The sequence below is a fragment of the Necator americanus genome, chromosome I (genome assembly GCF_031761385.1).
Source record: "Necator americanus strain Aroian chromosome I, whole genome shotgun sequence".
NCBI lineage: Eukaryota > Metazoa > Nematoda > Chromadorea > Rhabditida > Ancylostomatidae > Necator > Necator americanus.
The window spans coordinates 18422687-18442988 of NC_087371.1; the positions used below are offsets into that span (position 1 = coordinate 18422687).

The following is a 20302-nucleotide window of genomic DNA, read 5'->3' on the forward strand; positions in this document are numbered from 1 at the left end:
AGATTACTTATTCTTCAGCCTGTCATACCTGTACTTTTAACTTCTGCTGCATTACTTCTTTTTACCTCACTGTTTTCATCCATCAATTGTGATTTTTTTTCTGCTCGAAGCGTGGTGATTGCTCGGTGTTCTTATGCTCGAATTGATTCTAAATTGTTGGTTTCAGTCCTATCCTTTTTCCGGATGAGTTTCAACCCGGACTACGAGAATATCGCGACAGCTTTTGTACAACACTACTATTCGAAGTTCGACCAAGGGGATGGTATGGCTCGCGCGCAAGGCCTTGGCGATCTTTACGACCCTGAAAATTCGTACATGAGTTTCGAAGGTGTTCAATGCAAAGGACGTGACACAATCTTAGCAAAGTTCTCTGTAAGTTTTTTGCCGTATGCTCACTACACATCAGCGGGTTGTGATCATTCTCATCCAAGTAAATACGAGGTATGTTATTAATGGGACTTCGAAACAGCTTACTGAACTACTCCTAACAAGATTTTGATTGGTGGTATTCTCTCAATGGAAGATGTATATGAACTCCTCGTCTTTGTCGGTTTCATAGTACAGAAATGCCATCCTATCTAATCTTCATCTAACGAATATGCGCCAGATTTTGCTTTCTGTCGAGGATAGAACTTATGTTTTGTCTAACTGTTTGACATAGATAAGTGAAAAGAAAAAATTTATTTAATCTCAAGTAGTTTTCTCTTCTTTGCTTACTGTGAATTGTTGAACCTAAATACTTACAAGTACTGCGACCTCAATGAAATTTTTATGCTCACTGAGAGAAGGAGAAACCTGTCCAAGAGCTTACAGGCAAATTACGTCGACAACATATATTTTGTTATATATTTTGTTAAACTGCGTTCAGGAATTTTTTTATCCCGAAATAGTACTCCAACATGCGGATCTACATTAGCCTATCTTTTTTCTTCATCGTGCTAACTCAGTAACTTGCACACAGTGCACTTTTCCTTCCCCACCAACACACGTGGACCGTGATATGTCACGAGCAATTTTCCTGTTTTTCATACTTCTCCATATACTTTCGTGGGACATTCATTTTTAATCAGCTATGCTTCCTAGATATACAGGAGCTGTTTGCTGCTTTGAAACCCTTAACCAGCTACGTTTACAGTTGTCGGGCTAAGACGAAGAATTGTAGATGAGTTATACATCGACTTCCGTTGCGACAGGATCCCAGGAAGGGAATATGTACTTTATGGATTCTATTGTCTTCTGATCCAAACCATAACAGAAAAAGTTTCAGTTGCCGTCTCTTTGCGACTACATGCGTAATACTACGCTAGCATGCGATGACGTTACTGAATTACGTTACGTGTTTTCTTTTAAGACACTTGAACATAGAAGCGGAGCATTCCATTGTAGCGTGCCGCTCCATCTTCGGAAAAAATAGTAGCAAAGCTAGTCCTTAAGCTCAATGTCGGGTGTAGACTGTAGACTAGCACTGACGAGATGAGCTACTAGCCTGACATAATGAACAGAGAAACACTGACTCGCCTTTTCTTTTATACCAAAACTGTAGCAATGCATTTGACGAAAGTATGCCTGCTTTTTTGAGGTAATTTCCATAGCAACTACATTTCTGCAGTTTTCTGAGAATTGAATAGCAATGCTGATTTAAGAAAATTACTTTGATCGTACGCATACTCAACGAGAGGATGTGGCCACAAGAATTGGTGCAGACAACACAAAGGCGTGCAAGATGAAAGACTATTATTCTGACCACTGAGGGAGTTAGAAGATGGAGCATACACTTTTTCTTTTTCATGTGTTATTCCTATATTTCATTTGTAAAGGATTTCAAACAGAAAAAATAGCATGGTTGAATCTTTGTCTTTGAACTGTGATCATATTCAAATAGTAATGATGAGAGGTTGGTTTGCAGTGTCACCTGACATGCTGGGTACAGATAACATTTGATTTTCTTCCTGCCGCAGTGCTCAACTATGCCTTGGTAGTCAGAGTGTTAGTTTTGATGTCTTATTAGTATTGGATTGGTCGATATTGCAATATTATTGACGAAGTTGGTTAATCCAAACGTTTGAAATGCTTGATTGCATTTTTGTCGCTAAATCAGGAAAATGCTTTCGATCGTTCTTGTCAGGTCTCACCTATCTAGTCTTCCTTTTGGCATTGCAAATTACATAATTTTATCTTTTAGAATATTTTGCATTGCATTGGTTTCCATCGTATCATGTCTACCATGATTCATTACAGTCTTCAGCTTAACTCATTCTGTCGACTAAAATTAACACCTTTTTCTATTCCCAGACTAGTCACTTTTGGTTTCCTTTTGCGGATGAAGCTGACCAGTTGTCTGAGTTAGAGATATTGTTGATTTATAGGGAATCTCACTACTCTTCAATATCTAATTGTATTACCTTGTGTGAAGAAAAATATTCGTACTTTCGACTTGTACTGTTGTGGAAGAAAGTGTCTTAAGGGTGTCTTCATCAGACTTTTAATTGTGGAGGTTGGCCGGACAATTTAAGAAGAGTGTTTCTAAGTTTCTCCCAAGTATTTGTTAGAAATATATTTTCAGAGTTTGACTTTCAAGCAAATCCAGCGTGCCATAACAAAGTGTGACTCACAGCCGCTCTACGATGGATCAATTCTCGTCATGGTCCTAGGTCAGCTGAAGGTTGGTCCTTATCTTGTAAGAAACAGTTACGAACGACTGGTCTTAAACTCTACATCGCGGTATTATGGTCTTCTACCTCTATCGAAAAAACGTATGCTTCTTGTTAATGGTTTTGCACATCTTCCTTGTAATTACCTTCCTGTTGATGCCCATTTCCAGTTTTCCCTGAAGTTTATTCTTACTCTTTTTTATTGTTTAATATCCAGTGAACCAGTTCTGTCCAATAAGTTAAGAAGCAGACCACTCTACATCGAAGATAACTCTAGTCTTGATTAATCAAGTTCATCTATGCAGTTTTTGAGATGCTTTAAGGTCACATGAAATATTTTTTGTACAAAGACGTATTTCTTTGATATGCAGACATTTATTTCACAAACAATCCATTTAATAGTAAGTTCTCGTTACTTTCTGTTTATTCTTGCGAATCTCACTCGAATAGTATTGTTCTCGGGATTGAAGAAAAATTCGTCGAGTATATGAGTAAGCAAGCAGAGCTGCTCGCTTGTTTGCAGGTTCCAGCCTTTGCGGCCACTATTTCACTAATTTAACTCAAGGAACTTCAAAGTTTTGTCTGAAAACTGCACCTTGGTTCTAGATCACTAACACAATATCTGCCCTTCACTCCAGTCATTGTATAACTGTGGTCCTGTTATATCTTAATTTTAATGCAAAATTTGTTTTGTAAAAAGACCACCAATGTTTTTGATCAAAATGTTAATAGGTGCGATAGGGAGTAATGGAAGGAGGTCTAGGTCATGGGGTGCTGCTTAAGCGGTGAGGATCCCTTCTCCAACCGTCCAAAAGTGAAGGGGATCGGAGCAACGGCTCCGACTATCGCAATACATGCATAATATGAGATATTAGCGTTGTACTTATGATCCGCACAGTAAGCATACCTCTTATACAATATTCTTATGAATTTCCTTTCTTCTTTACCTATCCTGAAGTATACGAAGCAGATATGGAAGTGCAAGTTGTGTACAATCATACAGAATGGTATACACAGTCATAGGTGTTTCTACTCGAGGGATTTTTTTGCAAATTTTGCAAATTATAGACTGCAATTTTTTTCTGTTTACGCAGAATGCTTTTTACATTGTGTTGCTTTTTTATCTGCTGAGACTGCTTTTTTCTCTTCTGCAAACTACCCGTGTCGTCTTCATCTCTTATCTCACGAGATATTTAAACACCAGCGAAGTTCTTTGGCCGATTCTAAGCTTGGAGATAAAACTCTTAGCGTGAAGGTTTTACTTTCTCAGTTCGATTTTAGATTATGTCAATTCGGACAGAATGAATAACTTGTCTTTGTTCAGTTACTGTTAAATCAAAGTCTGTTAAGGTTGCCTCACTTGGTTTTATCTTTACGCTTGCAATAACTCTTTTCTTCCCTATTTCTTGCTGTTCACTGCTCAGACTTTTTTCCTCATAGATACCCCATCATGTTCCGGTGTAAAATTTTTAAAGGTGTGCGATACGCATCAAGTTTTTTCAGACTGATGACGATCCGATCAATCCATTCTCTCAAATCTTCATCCTCCGACCAAACACTACTGGATCATTTTTCATTGGAAACGAAATTTTCCGCCTTGATCTGCATAACAATTGAGCAGGCTTATTCAGTTAAATGAATCAGCCCATTCCGGATGAACAACCGCCTTTCTATCAGTTTTTGTTTGCTCTTCACTGCTTATCTCCCATGTCTGATTTTTTATTTTTGTACCTCCCCTTTATTTTTAGACTGTTGCTTTTATGCTTCTCCTGTTTTTTGTCACAATACTGCGTCATGTAACTGCGGTTTCTTGATATCGTGTATGGTGTATCCCAATCTATTGTTGGTTTCCATCAAATTTATGCCGGTTTAGATATCGATTGGTTGAGGCGTACTCGAACTGAAAGATAAAACTTTATTTATTTGTTGTTATTGTTCATTTGGTAGAGTGCCAATAATTTTGACAATACCTCCTCTTAAATCAAAATGTAGCACACTCGTCTGTTTGTACAGAATGGTAAAACAAGCCACCAAGGGACAAAAGGAAATCTACGATGACAATCAGAGTACAATCTTAACATTCGGAGCAGCATGTTTTATAGTGATTGTGAGTGCACTCACTGTTACTGCTTCCAGAAACGCGTTATCTTCCTTTAATGCTAAGTATTACAGGTAGTTCATTCAGCAGCATCTGTCTTTTTATTGGAAGCTAATTCGAACAGCTATATTCTTTTTGGTATTTCAGTTCTAGTCGAATTTATTGCTTTAGCTCTCATGAAAAGCATGGCGGGTGAGCAGCTCATGATTTTATTTCCCATATAATTCAATTTTGAATATCTAAGTGGGAAAATCTTGGAAGGACTTGCAGGTGCCCGATTCGATGAACGCGGCCGAGTTACCGATGCTGGTTTGGATCTGAATGACCCTGCTTCTTTTGGTGAATACTGTAAAGATGTTGTCATTCTCACTATCATTTCTCAGGTTTATTTTTGTCGCTTTTTTCTTTTTTCACTACATTGTACACTTACTGTTATTATTTATTAGAGTAGTCACAATTAAGTCAGTTTAAGTTAAGTTATCCCGTCTAGGTAATCGCTCTTTATTCTACATATGCGTACTTGATTCTTCTGTTGATTCCTGCTGCGGCTGCATACAAGGTTAGCGGAAAAATCTTTAATGCCTGGAGTATAGCATCTTAAGCAGATGAATTCTGCAGAGTTCCTGTTCCATTGTTTTTTTTTATTATAATTTTGATAGTTTTGTCTGTTTTTGTAAATTTCATAAGAGTCTAGTTAGAGGCTCTTTTTCAAACGCTATGACCTCATCGTTGCAAATCACCTGTAGTAAGTTTAAATTATTTTTGCTGTAAATCGTCATTAGCACCCTAAAGGATTTCATTGAGGAAGTGTGGTCGAGAAAGGTTCCTCAACATGTAGACGCAAACAGTTCTTGTAAGTGAAAGTTAAGGCAAGACCAAACAATCAAGTCTATACAAAAATAGAAACGAAAATAAGAAAGAAAGCTCGAGTGACGTACAGGTTTTAGCTAAATCAATCGGATCTTCGGAAATGTGGATCTTGCTGCCATATATATTTCCACAAATAACAGAAACTTTCCGTGGAAAGGAATTACTGCGGAATTCGTTTATGACTCTTATCGGTTCTTTTTCTTAGTCATGTTATGGAATAGTGCGCTTGAAGCAGCATTCAAATTTTCGCAAAATTCAGTTGTTCTTCGGTCTGGTTTTGCCATGGATAACCGCACCATGTGAAGATAGCATCGAAGACAAGGATGACAAGAAGTTGAGGAAGAGAGAGCGCCGAGAGAAGATCGTTTATCGAAGATAACATGTTCTCTAGTTTAGCTTTATTTTTCTTTAACCTATTATACTAACTTTTTTTTTTAATTTGTAGAGTTTCTCGAGAATTTCTTTATAAAATTTCCTCGTCATTTGTTTCCATTGTCATTTGTTTGTAATGTGCTTTTTTTCTTCGAAATGTTCTTGTCTTTTGTAAAGATATAAAATTATATGGGCTGTTGAATTTGATTTATTCATCTCGGCAAATAAATGACAGTTGAAAAATCAGTGTTTTCCGAGATGTGATGGTGACTGCAACCGGGCTACTCAATTCTATCTACATTCGGTTTTGAGTTTTGAAGAAGTGAAGCTTTTTAGGTAATTGTATTTTGCAGATGGATAGTATAATAGGACTAGCAAACCTTACGACCGGATACAATAATGAACAAAACGGTTATGTTAACAACACTAAGTATGAAGATCCCGTTGTTACAATATGCCGTGAGCTTTTGAGCAAAGAAAAGGAGATGAGTCCTTCGAGAAGGAGTTCAGCATATGCTCGTCTCGTTATTGAGGTTATTAATTTGCTCTTAACATTTTTAATGTGTGCATATTTGCGACTGCGTTGTTCAGAAGTTGTTCCGAAACAAAGCCGCTGACTTATGCGCAATTATGCCTCCTACTGCTGATATGCGAATAGCTGAACATCCTTTTCATCTCGTACATGAGATCATCAACAGCAAGTCATCCTTCTTCGAGGTTCTTATTGCATTGGTCAATTCTTGTTTACTTTTAAAAACTTTTAAACAAAAAAAATGACTAGAAACGTATATATGTTGCGATGTTTCACTTTATTGTGTTAGATAATATAAACCATGTGCTGAATGTCACCAGAACGTATTTCATTTTTTCTTGGAGCAAATCACTAACTTCTTCCATTTTCAAGTTTAAAAAATGTGCGAACCGTTTTCCTACTGGTCTTTCGAAAGTTCTCCACTTCATAAATTTCCTTTCAGACAATTCTTGACGCTGATGATGGTCTTTCTAACGAACTATGGATAGAGATATGCCAGCAAGCAGACATGAGTCCCCAAGCTAGTGTCTTCTTTTGTTATTATTTTTCTTTTTGTTACGTAGTCTATCATAATTTTACATTAGCTATTTTTGTTTTCGCTCTCTGAGGTTATTACGATTACTGATCGTGAATTTTAGCCAACGCAACAGTCGGCGGATAGCGTTTTAATGCAAACTGTATCATTTTACGTGACCAGGCTTCTGCCTACGGAAACCACCGCCCCCGTTGTAGGTCGCACCGCTCTTGTTGGCGAAATAGCCCATAGAAAGCACACGCCCCTTGATCTTTTCTTACCTACTTCCCCTCTTCTCAGCTCTGTGAAACTTGGTAAGATCAGAAACTGGCTCTTTTTTTAATCTGTTTTCATAATTTTCTTTTTTTTTTTCAAAGTTAGTGTTATCATCTATATGTGTGGTTCAGAGTCGCAGGAGTTCTTTTCTTCATCACTGCATCCTCGGCATCTGACTATCTTCTGTAACTTTGTTACGGTACTCTGCTCAACAAATGATTTCCCCTCTGCTAACAGACTTATGATGTTAAGGTGCAATATCTTTTTCCAAAAGAAGAATATAGAGTTACTATTGTAAATTTGTTGCATATATTTATCTCATTGCAGATATTTATTGAAGCAGTTTCATGTATTCTGTTTATATGATATCGGAGATCAAGACATGCTTGCTGTTAAGGTCTAACATTAACGCTTCTAATAGTTGCCTTTAATTTAAAATTGCATCACCCTTAGATTCTTTCAGAGTTCTCTTCACATCCGCCCACCATTTTCTGCACATTTATATACATTTCTCCACACTTTTCTTGAGCAGTGCCCAACAATGACCATATTCAAGGATCTAGTTCGTGAGTTTTTCCGTTCTCGAACTGGCGTAACACTTGTAACTGTTATTACTTTCGGAAAGAAAAGTTGTAGAATCTTGTTGAATTTCTTCCTGGATGCTTTACACGAAAGCTTTGATGCAGAAAGCGCAGGCAATGATATGATATGACTATATATAATAGTAGCATAGTATACGACCACAAGTAATATGAAAACAGCGAGTGTTAGTTGAGCTGAAATGTATCAGTAGAGTTCAAGTGGTATCCATCAGAGTGCTGGACTACATTTTGCCGACCATGGCGTTACGTGGATCCATCGGTCCCCCCATCCGACATATTATCCAGTAAAGCATCCTGGATGCCTTTTGTTCGAAATCACGAGAAGTTCTATCGTATATTACTTGGTAAAATTCTGCGACGGTTGGTTTGTATCCATTCTTTCATTTCTCTTGTGTAGCAATGAAAAATGCTAATGGAACTCTTGATTCTTAAAAATTCATAGAGTTGCGATGTTTGACTTGACAATCGACAGTGCCAGAGTGATAAGAGTTGCTGTTGAGTGTTCTTGGAAAGAACCCATGGTAACCTTGCTCAGGTTGGTGCGAAGATAAGTTCAAATACAAATAATTCTTATAAATTTGCGACATAGAGAGCTTGGCGTGAATCCTCGACCACACACTCGACAGCTTCTGGAAGGCGTAACTGCTAACCTACGAATCATAAAGTCTTCTGTAGCCACTGCCCGCCAAGAGGTCGACTTTTGTTTTATTGGCTAGTCAACTCCTACCTAGAGCTTTTCTATTTCAGCGAAAGCAGTCGTTTTGGGACACCTTATTAGGAAACCCCGAGTCACCTTCTATCCTTGACAAGTGTGATGTTATCAGTAACGTGGAAGTGTTACTTACTGACGCAGACGCAAACATGGGAACTCATTTTGTTGCTCAAACAGCGACTGTATCGGATCCCAGTCATAGCAGGTACAGATTGTACAGAAGTTTTGCATATGATTGGTCAAAGAAGGATTTCCGTCGTTTGGTAGATAGTTCTCTACTTGCGAAATATTGAAATAATATCGAAATGTTGTCCTACCCGCAGCGATTTAAGAATGAGCAGTAATTTTACAGCTCTGTATCCAGTATTTCCCATACTCCGGTGTTATCAGAAACCCCCAAGAGAGCTCCAAGACAACCCCCCGATCATGTAAAAGACCCTGTCACAGGTCTTATGTATCTCACTGAACTTGGGCGGCGACAAGTATGGAACGGTGAAAGGTGGAGATTTTTTTTTAGCTCAGAATTTTAGAATTTGAACTGTCATGAGGAATAATTAAATCTGTTAACTAATTTGCTGCTCCCGTTGTTTTAGGCGCTTTGACTTCTCCTCTTGCTCTCAGTTTATACCACATTGGAAATCAATGCCGAGACCTTATGAATTTCCACCATTAGTCCTTCTACTAGCAAAAATTAACGAGTTCCTTAATAGGACAGCTGTCGTAAAAGCAATAGCTGGGGAGTATTCGAAGGATTCTGGTTGGCCACTTTAAATTAGTTAATTAAGAACTCGTTAGTAATTGCGATGCGGCTGATGAGTCTCTTTACAGTCCTTGGAGCAATCGCTCGAACCGTGATGGATCCGCCTTGTCCGAACCCGTCAAGTCCCATCTCATCTCCTGTCTTTTCCAAAACTCTTAAAGTAACACCTCCTGTTCTTCGAATTCGGGTACAAGCCTTTTTTCATGTCATTTTGCATTTATTCTATTAAACTTGAGATTTCCAGGTCCTTGCTAACTACGGTGTTCTTCTCGGCATCTTTATCATATTCTTATTCGCTCGCTATGGAATTTGGGCTTTGATCCCTGTGTTGTTGGTATCACTTATATGCGCAATATTTTGTCTTGCAGCTGAAGATCTCTGAAGCGTCTGATGCGTCCTTTTCGCTTGGACTTGTCGCAGAAAACGCTATGTTATAAACAGTGTCAGCGACTTGTATGTCTATCGAAGGTGTTTATGAAAGGCGCCAACATTTATGAAATCCAGATGTTATTTAAATTGTACACTTCTATTGGAGCAAGCAATGTGGTCATTTTGTTTAGTTCCATCGCCTTCTAAAAAGTGCCAGTAGTTCCATAGTTGCTTGTACAATCAGTAATCAAAGCGATATTGTTGTCCTCTGGAGAGATTTTCAACAATTTTGTAGTAAAATTTTTAGAAGTTGCATCACCAGCTTTGATTGTATGCGGTTGTTCTTCGTAATTCACATGAAATGCTACTTTGTACCAATAAATATTTAGATGCTGCGTAAAAACAGCTGGAGAAAAACATTCGAACTGGTCGGACCCGCAATTTATTTTCACCATTTCTTGGCGAGATGACAACATTGTGACTACAGGGTGTTGTTCAAAACAGATGTTTGAAACAGATGATGAAAGATTGGACGTGTTTTCTGCAACGAGAACTAGACACAGTGTACTAAGTTACAGATAGATGTCAATAGAAGAAGAAGTGGATAAGGAGAGAAGAGCATATGAGTGTGATCGTGTCTGGCTGATTCGACGGACGTTTCTACGGAAGTATTGGAGTGAAATACCAAGGTTGGCGTTGCAAGTGTGCCTCTGATCCTACCATTCCTTCTATTGAACTGTGACTTACGTCATACGGTTTCGATGCATCTGTGCAATTGCACATGTGCAAGGGGAAAACACGAGCGGATGTATTTGTTTCTTTCCGAGGTTTTGAACCGCATTAGTGTAGCTTCCAAAAGAGAAAGAGCACGCGTAGTGGTTTGTCATGGACGTATATGATACTTTACTTTGTGTGGTTCCTGTACAAATACATACCCTTTCGAGCCAGTGTCTCACGAAATTGAGGATGTTGGAATCTTTTCGGGAATAAACAGCGAAAAGGTGTAGATCCCTCTAGAAATCCAGAGGAAAACTCCAGAGAGAATTTCAATTAGGTTTGTGTGGTTCGTTCTCCCTTACGCTGCAACTTATTACGGAAGAAGAATGAAGGCAGTCCGGAATGCGTTTGCGAGTATACTGGTGGGGCAACTTCTGCTGCTTATTTGGATCGTGTTGGGTGACGACGGAGTTGCCCGCATCCTATTGCGTAATAAGTTGCATCGATGGGGTGACGAAGTCACATGTGGCTAGTATGCAGGTCGTCTACTGGTTTATTAAGGAAAATTGGGCGTGATGATGCCCATACTCGTGGTTATACCACCATCTTTGTTTATTCGTGGAAGGGTACCAAAGTCGTCAGTTTTGTGATACACTGTCCAGTTGGTTTAAAAGTTTGCCATTTTGATACAATTTCCAAAATGTGAGCGGTTATTTTAGTCGCAATCTCGACGGCAAAGTCGAGTTAGAGTTCGAGCTGACCGTAAGTTGGTGGTTACCTTGCAGTTCCATCAGTTTTTTTTTTTTTTTTGGAAATCGGCTCTATACTTCACATGATCCTCAAGTTGCATTTTTCAACCAAATCACGAAATTCATTCTTCGCATCTTCGAATTGCAGAGATAAACTTTTATGCCTCTCACAACTCTTCATCAACATCAACATGATAGGTTGTGTGTACAGCGATCCTGTAATGGAAAAAATACGTACACTTGGTGCAGGTATCATGGAAGAAGTTGGTATTCATGATCTTTTGGAGATATGTGTACATTTTTTCCATTTCAAGAATATTGCTCTCAGGCAAATAGACTATCCCTGGAAACAAAGTCTGCTCCAGCTCCTGTAGTGAAATCTTGTTTACCTCCTCCTTCCACTCCTGGGCCTACAGTCGCCGCTGAGGAACAAAGGCCGATACTTCATGCTCAGAGGAATTCAGTCAGGCGAGTGTAAATCATACCAAATTTAAAAATTAAGTTTGTGCTACTTTCATCAATTGTTTGAATTATAGAATGAGTTCGGAAGATGTATATACAGAAGAAAGGATGAAACAAATCCGAATATTTCTGTTACAGGTAAGCAATAAATTTAAGGGAGCTGATACATTTCATTCAGAGGATGTTAATAATGTGTTTCTGGATAGTGTAGGTAGGTGAGCTCGAAGGTGCTTGAAATGAAGCCGGCTGCTTAGGTGCAAATGAAGAGCAAAATCAAGATGAAATGTGATTGCGTTTGTGATAATCTGACGATCACTGATTCTATTAGCTATTATTAGATTCTATTATCTTGATCTTCATCCATCTTTTTGCAGATATTTTTTCTCTGTATTGAAGACGACATAATGCTTGAAAAGTTCCGGATAGAAGACTTTTTCTTTTGTTTTTCTTCATCAGGTATACTTAAGGCAGATTATCGAGCTTCGGCGATGGAGATGCTGAACCACGCTACGGGACGAGCGCGGTCTCCTTGGACCCAAAACATCTCCGATGGCGTCATGCGATTATGTATAGCCAATGTACTCGTTATGCAACAAAAGTATGTTCTCTACCCTCTATATGTGTGACATCTTTTGTCGTGGTTGTGGTTATTGTCAATCGTAGGCAACTTTGTTTCTCCGTTTCAGATTTACACAGCCAAATGTGGATATTCTAGAGTGTACTGTAAATGCGGTTGTGGAAACTTTCTTACATGGTGGTGAAGTTACAATAAAGGTACATTGAAAGGGTTCTGAATTGATTTTCAACTTTTCATTATAGAGAACTGTGTTTATTAATTTGTTTACTTAATCGTGTTTCTAGAATAAAATGGTTCATTTCAATGGATCAGGCCCTCAAGATCTATACTACAACTTCGTAAAAAGGTGCTTGAAAAAAGCTGAAAAGCTTGCCAGTGGAGCGAAAACCTTCAAAGGTAAAAACTACCTACCATTTGACATAATGAACCCTTAGAAACCTGTAGAATAGTGTGAATTCCTTTTTTTTTCTTGAGAAGACTCGCGCTTTCTCCGAGCATCTGAGAAATCCCTTCTTAGTCATATTATTTAACAAAAGTAACTCATTAAGCTTATATATTCCGACTGAGAAGAATAGTAAGTTCGGGAATCGAAAAAGTAGTCAGATGACTTTTTATGATTTTCAGCACTTCTTTTGGCGCTTGAAAAGGTGAATCTGTCCGTATCGCAACACTGCACTCATTTACAGGTAATTCATGTTTCAGCTTATTGAAATCATCACTCACTTCACATCATTTCAGATAAATTTGCGGTTAAACGTCGTTTTCATAATAAATAATTTGAGGACTGCTTTGGATTCAGAAATGAACGTGTAGAGTGATTTGGCATGCGAATTTCATGTTAAGAGTGATTATTGGCAGCTACTACAGTATGCCTATCAGAAAAGAAGTAGAAACCACGAGTAGTAAATGCATGTGGGCGAATATTTTGCTTGATTCTCTTGCCACACATATCTGTGTACGTGTAATCTTTTAATCATCTAATCACTGATCAGGTCGTTTTGACCCGATTGTATGCTTGAAGTTTCGTGACCTCTTTCATTCTAAAATTACTCTTTTCCAGGGATGGTCTCAAAGAGTGGACATCCGTATTGGCGATGTGCTAGCTTTTTCGCGGGTGCTGTCGAAAGGAGAATGTGTCCGTCCCAAACTGGACAAAGCAGTGGATGACATGTGCGCACATATAAGCGACATCATAGCTAGCGGATCTAGCAACATCACAAAAACCGCAGCGGGACTCGAATTGCGGTGATTCTGCCGTCACTGTCACTTTCCCTATACCTCAAACCAAAAAACCTGTGTTGTGAAAATTGGGCACAAAAATCTTCAATAAATTCTTACAATTAATCGTATCATTGTCGTTGTTTTTATTTAAAAACTGCATTCTACTACACAGCAGTTTCCTAGGAACATACTCAAAATGAAAAGTAACTTGGAAAATTCATACATGGTTCATTAAACCCGTAAAACTTTTCATTGGAAAGGTTTTCGCTCTTGGAGTAAAGAACAATCAGATTGTCACAGTAGGATATTCAGGTTCTTATGTGCGAGGAGTATATTATTAGAAGAAAGCTGAGGTGAGTACAAACCCATATCAGTGAAGTTAATTTAAAAGGTATGGTTTTCATTGCACTCTATCGGCAAGGAACATGCTAGGTTCCTCTATTGCACTTAGCAGGTTATCAGTTCTTCTCAGAATTAAATTTACTATGTATTTCTGCGATAACGTAACAACCTTCTCTTTACTGCGGTCGAGTATTCAGTGTTAATGTTTCTAGTGATCTATAGATTGTTCCACTAATAAAATACATTGTGAAATATTGGAACAAGGATGTGAAATAATCTATTTAAAAAAGATTCCGATTCGGAACGGGTGTAGTGCAGTCGGTAAGAGGTCTGTGGGCATGTGACCACTGTCGATGATTCGAAGCCGCCCCGGTGCCAACCGAGCCCTTCATCCCTTCGGAGTCCATAGATTGGTATCAGACTTGTCTGGGAGGATAAAAACATTGACTTGATCATCGGCTGACCTCAAGTACTATGAATTACAGTAAAACAGATTGATCGCCAGATACTTTAAATTTCCGATTTTTGATAATTCTTCTCTTATTATAACCAAAGTTGATTGAAATTTGAAGCTAAGATAATTCCAACGCGATTTTGGTGACCATCACCTTATTTCAACTCACTCCGTCACAGGGGTAAGTTCCCTTTAGTGATCTCACTTGTACTCATAAGTTTTACATTATTATTACCATTGTTCTTTATATATTGGTAATTCGTTATTCATTCATCACCATTCATTAATTCATTCATTCATTTATTAATTATTCGTTATGCATTCCTTTCGAATGATCTACAAGAACATTATTGCGTAAAATATCGCCTATGTATCTAAATGTGTGAATGTTATCTCAGTTGCAATTGTATAATGCACATAAAAAACTTTTCCCATTAACAAAAGCTTTTGAAATTTTTATCTTTCCTCAAAATGCGCTATAATGTTGAAATAAGATTAATCGAATTGGTTCACCTCCCTAGATGGTGCCATCTCGATGCAGGCGTGGTCTTGCAGCACTGAGCCGGACCAACAGCGGATGAGGGGGATTTGTTAGCACCATAAGGCTGAGCTGTCATTATGCATATCCTCAAATATTCATCATTAGAGATCATTAAGACAATGATGGGTGACAGGTCTGAGTGCCGGGAAAAACAAGTTTCCTCATTTAAAAAATGTATCTCCCCAGCATCTGGATTCAGATCTGTACAAGGTTTGGTTTGAGTTAATTTAGGCGCAGCCAATAGAGGCACAAAGTATAGAATAAAACAAATAGATTTATTATGATGTTAGTTTACGTTCCTGCTGTTTTTCCGAATTGAAATCTTCAACTCAGAAAAACAGCAGGTTATAGTAGATCGAGTATTTTTTCTAGGAGAAATCTCGTTCTAAGTGCGAAATACCAGCGAGTGCTTGAGAATAAGTTATTTAGAAAAAAAATTCATAGGAAAACATTCAATCTCGAATCATACCGAATATGCCATCGAAAGTTTCTTATGCATGACAATATAAAAAGAGTTGTCGTTTAAAAATCGTTTTCGCAGCCAACGTTTTGGATCCTGCTCTTTGGACTAAAGTTCCTCATGAAAAATCCATTCCATCTATTGTGAACAGCTGTTTTTTCTCCGAAGATTCCTCCGAATAACTCTTGAAGTACCGTAGCCAAATTAGCATATTCCCAACCGGGCAATCAAAGCGGGATTATCAACCAGACGCACTCAGCCTCAGCGCAGCACGGGCACCACCGAGAATTCAATTAAGCACTAATAATGCTACAGTAATCCAGCACTCAGCAAACATACATATTGCTCCGTTTTACTCACTCTCGCATTTTTCAAGTTATTCGTTGCTTAGCGGACCTATTTCTGCCGCAACGATCCTGGGGAATAACCACTCATTCAGGCCTTAAAACCTGATTCTTGGGCCTTTTTATTTTTTATATTATTTTATTTTATATTTTTTTATTTATTGAGCAAATTGCCCTCAAATTAGGCTATTAGGACTGTGTTTTATCGGAAGGAATCTATTTACGGTTTGCTTTTTCTGTTGATAGTGATTAGAATAAAGAAGCTGGTTTTGTGAAGACATATTTTTCAAGAGAATCAGGCTTCATGGATTTTTGGATTTCGGAATGCACGTATTTGCACTGTACAATGTTATAAATTCCCTAACACTTATTTCAGCCATAGATTTTTTGAAGTAATTACCTTAATTTGACAACGCAACTTTCATGGAAAAACTAATCATTTTTGGAGACTTTAATAAGGAGATAATTTTGATGTACATTGATATCTCGGAAGAACACCACACAAAAAAGAGCTTTGAAAAATTCATCCCGTACTTGTATAAAGAACAGTTTTGGGACTTCAAAAAGGTTTATTTCTACGGCAATAAAATCCGTAAAATGTCCTGAAATCAAGAGGGAGAGTTATCTCTCTCTCCTCTCTCTATCTCTCTCTCTCTCTCTGTGTCTCATTTCTTTTACTGCTCCTTCAGCGTCGTTCAATTCTGAGCAGCGTTTGATTGAGCGGCACATTTTTTTGAAGAGTTGCCTGTACGAGCGATTTACTTGTAATGTACACGCGGAAGCGGCATTCGACAGCTCAGGAGCAGTACGCGAAAACAAAAATGGAGGTAATGAGTGAATTTCTGCTTGCACTTGAATCTGTCACCGCTTGTTTCCTTAATCGCCTTCTTTGTCTCTTTATCTAACTGAACGTAACGACTGTACCGCAGTTTAGTGAAATTGTATCAGAGGGTACTCTTGAATCCATTCACATCTACAAAAAAAAATGACTGAGTTTTGAGGTATTTCTAAAAAATTTTAAAACGATCACAGCATACGGCTTTAACACCGGCACTTAAACAACACTTAAACAAAAAACTATGCAGTGGCTCAGCTTGTCATCTTTTGAATCATCTTTCATTTCCGCCAAGATTTATTTGATTTGCAGGCCACCGATGAAGAAGATTTAGAGGGCGAGGACGAAGCCGAAGGGAGTCAGTGTGACTTTCGGCAACCTTCAGGTTTTCCTGTGAGTTCTTGGGCTGCTATGTACTTACATTGGAACATTTAGTTGACATTTTAAATAAAATGTTCTAAGAAATGATAGGCAGTTGCTATTCCTTACAATATTTTATACTACGTTCTGTTGAAAACTGGCATTCGAATGGGATTTGTGTGTGAAAAGAAACATTATTGGAAGCAACGTATGCTTTGCTCTAGAATTACATGCGTTAGAATTCTGAATTACATAGAAGATAGATCTACCTACCTGATTTCTTCACTACCGCTGTCGATGGTTCGTCAATCTTGAGAATTCGCCAAGAAACAACATGGAAAGCGACGAAGAATACGGGGAACTTCTAATGAATGAACTGTTTTCAGTGCGAACACACTAGAAATGACTACCGTTCATTTCCGCCACAGTACTTCAACATTGCGTACCCTCATAATGACTTCGCACCCGTCTACCACCAGAATGTAATACAGCATCACGTAAGCGTATCTCAACAATTTTGTCCGCCATTATTCCCAATAGGAGAAAGAAAATATTCTGTGTATCTTATTAAACTATTTAGATACCATGTGGAGTTGGAGCTGTCTCTTGCACAAGAGGAGAAATGTCACAGCCTTCATTCTTTCAACACCACCTACTCTCTGGAGGGAATGAGGAGGCCGAAGTGAGCGAACCGGCTTCAGGTTTTCTCAAACTCCCGATACATGCGCCAGTTTTCTTTTAAACTAATTTTTAAAGGAATTCTGCGCAGCAGCAGTTAAGAACGAAGAGCTGGAGAGGAAATGTGAGGATTACTTTTACGACTCTTTTTTCCAAATAAAAACACGAAATATTAATACAGCAGAATATTCCGACATAATATTTCTTTTTGTTTGTAAGGCATGTTCTTAGTATGACACACCTTAAGCTCCCGTTAATTCCCGAAATTTTCTTTTTCTTCAACTCCAAAAAATAAAAACGAGACGACTTAGTGGTAATCCTTACGCAGTAAATATTTAAAGGCATCACACCACGAATATGGTGTGGTACGGATTTCCGGTGGAGTATTCGTATAAGGGATCGTAGATTATTGAGAGGAGGGTGATTCCCTTCATTTCTTCCTAATTGCCGAAGAAAACGGCCCGAAAGATACGGCTTCGAGCGTTCCGGTGCACTATTTTCCAGAAGGAGTTCGATTGGAGCGCGCCAGCCTTGTGCACGCGCCATATCTTCCGGGCCGTTTTTTACGGCAATTATGAATAAATGGACGGAATCACCTTCCTCTCCATAATCTACTATCCCTTATAAGAATACACGAATACTCCACCTGAAATCTGTACCACTTCAGATTCGTGGTGTGATGCCTTTAATGTGTTGAGTACTCCATTTGTAGACTATCTTACTAGAAAAGTCTAATTCATCCGCATCTTTGACGATCAAATAGACAGTATAGCACAGATAATTTGCTTCCTTTCCCGCAACTTATCTGGCCTTGGAATGAGGCGCCGTTTTGATCATCTTGGAATACAAATATCTTTCACGAATTACTCAATGCCCGAGACAAACATTCCGACGAACATTTTTTTTTAAATTGAAGGCATCAAAATCCACTCAATTTACTGTAGTTTTATTCTGATAGAGACATCATGGAAAAACTAGAAAAAAAATACGTGAAAAATAGGCTAATAACAGTGATATCAAAGTGAGTTTGACGGCTCAAACATCCAGAAATAAAGTGAAATTTAAAAAGTGGTTAGAAACGGAAGCAGTAGGCGTCAGATAAATAGAGAACAAAATCAAAACTGTTCTTGAAACAATTCAGTTTGTTTTCTTGCGATTTACTACACATATTTTATTCTATTTATTTCGCAATATACTTTTAAGCGTATAATTCTATGTCCTTGAACATATTTCACATTAAGTCCGTAGTAAGAGTGTTCTTGAGAAGATTCCTCTGGAGAAAATGCCAGGCTATCTGTCAGTGCTTCTCAAAAAGTTTACCGCAGTGAATAAGCATATGAATCTATTTTAGATCTACACTTAGACTTTAGAACACTTTTAATTTTCCAAACACGTTTCTTGAATAGAGAAGTACAACTTCTTATGAATCTTCAGATTTTGAAGTCTCGATCTGATTCGTGTTTTCATACTCAAATTCTGAACATTTGTAACAGTAAAAGACGTTTGAAGCGCACGTTGCCAATATTTTCTATTCAGTCTCTCGGAAGGCAGAAATCCCTTTGATTTTCTTTGGTGACACACCCTCAGGAGCAAGCGGTGCTGATCCCTGCGAAGTGAGGAGGTTTGACAAAGTCAATATGTCTGAATGTCGGTTACAGTTAGCTTTACTAATATTGCAGGTGTACTGTACGGTCCCAGGAAGGACCAGCCTGTTGAGCAGTACTACCAAATACCGTGTCACTGTGGGTGAAATTCAACGAAGGATTAGTCCTCCGGAATGTCTGAATGCATCACTTCTTGGTGGAATTTTACGGAGGTAAGTTCCTTTTTGACAGTTCGCATGCAAAATCGCCTACCATTGTGATCTAACTAATGTACCAGGTTATTGTATAGAACCACTGAGCAACCCACTGTCCTTTTCCAAATATAAAAGAAAGAAAGGATTTAACTCAATGTCCACTGTTACATAAATAGTGATAGCTGAGTAAATCCAGAGCAAAATCCAAAGATGGAGGAAAAACGTTACGCGATTCTCTGAAGAAAATTGGATTGACCTTGCCGGCTGGGCGCCGCAAGCAAGCAAACGTCACTGCATGGACTGCTCTCGTTGAAGGTAGTTCAGTGCTTTTTCTCGCCAGCACCTTCGAAGTACATCGAGAATGAAATTTCAGAAGAAGCAGTACATATGGCAAAAGATTTTGCGCTGGTTTGTGAGAAAGAGTTCCACGCTCGTGAGATCGGTATCTACCTCACAAAAGCAAGCTTATCAATTGATCAAGACCTAATTAAAAGGAGGACAATGTTGGAAAATAGCAAGTCAGAAAAAGTACTACATTTCTTCATGAACTGTTATCACCAACCTCTTTCATCTTAGGAAAATCGTCTCCGAACTCTGCGATCTACTGTCAGCTGACCGCACACCACTGACGCCTTTTATTGCTTTTACAAGGCCGACGATCACTCTTGATCCAAACGTCCAACAGCATCTTAGTCATTACACTTTGGTAAGAAAAGTCACGGTCCATCTGGTTGTGTTCAACGGAAACCTCAGTTCGGTGGTGAGATTTCAGATGACTCATGGCTTTGGAGGAGTAGCAATGGTTGCTGTATTGGAATCTGTGAAAGGTGTGATAGAAGAGTCCATAAAGTATTTAGATAGAACTTGTTCACAAACAATGTACATTCCTTATAATACTCGTTAAATTTCTGTTGACTAGCTTTTTTTTTCTAAGACTAAGAATACTAATATATACTGCAACAATAAAATGTTTGAATAGTTGTTCAGAGCTTGGAGATGCAAAATTAA

The 20302-nt window shown here is 38.4% G+C and overlaps 5 protein-coding genes across 6 annotated transcripts; all 5 read left to right on the top strand.

The window, feature by feature from the left end:
- Nucleotides 1-183: 183 nt before the first annotated feature.
- On the top strand, nt 184-4268 carry RB195_006063 (uncharacterized protein; the record flags this gene model as incomplete). Its single annotated transcript, XM_064178940.1, has 3 exons — nt 184-372; nt 2564-2662; nt 4155-4268. The coding sequence occupies 3 exons, from the start codon at nt 184-186 to the stop codon at nt 4266-4268; spliced, it is 402 nt and encodes a 133-aa protein (XP_064035939.1).
- A 397-nt stretch (nt 4269-4665) lies between these two features.
- On the top strand, nt 4666-5998 carry RB195_006064 (uncharacterized protein; the record flags this gene model as incomplete). The annotated part of the gene is made up of 5 exons (XM_013448064.2): nt 4666-4758; nt 4824-4941; nt 5020-5132; nt 5240-5308; nt 5879-5998. 5 exons carry the CDS (start codon nt 4666-4668, stop codon nt 5996-5998), a joined length of 513 nt encoding a protein of 170 aa, XP_013303518.2.
- Nucleotides 5999-6344: 346 nt separating this feature from the next.
- RB195_006065 (uncharacterized protein) lies at nt 6345-9769 on the top strand (the record flags this gene model as incomplete). The annotated part of the gene is made up of 15 exons (XM_013448063.2): nt 6345-6524; nt 6583-6708; nt 6966-7043; nt 7162-7351; nt 7445-7565; nt 7641-7710; nt 7777-7879; nt 8128-8275; nt 8358-8450; nt 8505-8607; nt 8663-8832; nt 8980-9126; nt 9221-9384; nt 9456-9574; nt 9632-9769. 15 exons carry the CDS (start codon nt 6345-6347, stop codon nt 9767-9769), a joined length of 1950 nt encoding a protein of 649 aa, XP_013303517.2.
- Nucleotides 9770-10338: 569 nt separating this feature from the next.
- Nucleotides 10339-13510, top strand: RB195_006066 (uncharacterized protein; the record flags this gene model as incomplete). Its single annotated transcript, XM_064178941.1, has 9 exons — nt 10339-10445; nt 11371-11485; nt 11551-11690; nt 11759-11822; nt 12152-12282; nt 12371-12458; nt 12546-12657; nt 12886-12947; nt 13322-13510. The coding sequence occupies 9 exons, from the start codon at nt 10339-10341 to the stop codon at nt 13508-13510; spliced, it is 1008 nt and encodes a 335-aa protein (XP_064035940.1).
- A 2880-nt stretch (nt 13511-16390) lies between these two features.
- On the top strand, nt 16391-20198 carry RB195_006067 (uncharacterized protein; the record flags this gene model as incomplete). Of its 2 annotated transcripts, XM_064178942.1 has the most annotated exons (10): nt 16391-16450; nt 16771-16851; nt 17205-17315; nt 17399-17519; nt 19033-19109; nt 19176-19312; nt 19491-19609; nt 19668-19812; nt 19871-20000; nt 20067-20198. In XM_064178942.1, 10 exons carry the CDS (start codon nt 16391-16393, stop codon nt 20196-20198), a joined length of 1113 nt encoding a protein of 370 aa, XP_064035941.1. The 2 variants fall into 2 exon arrangements, with proteins under 2 accessions (XP_064035941.1, XP_013303515.2); XM_013448061.2 differs by lacking the exon at nt 19033-19109 and having other exon boundaries at nt 17399-17500.
- Nucleotides 20199-20302: the final 104 nt, after the last annotated feature.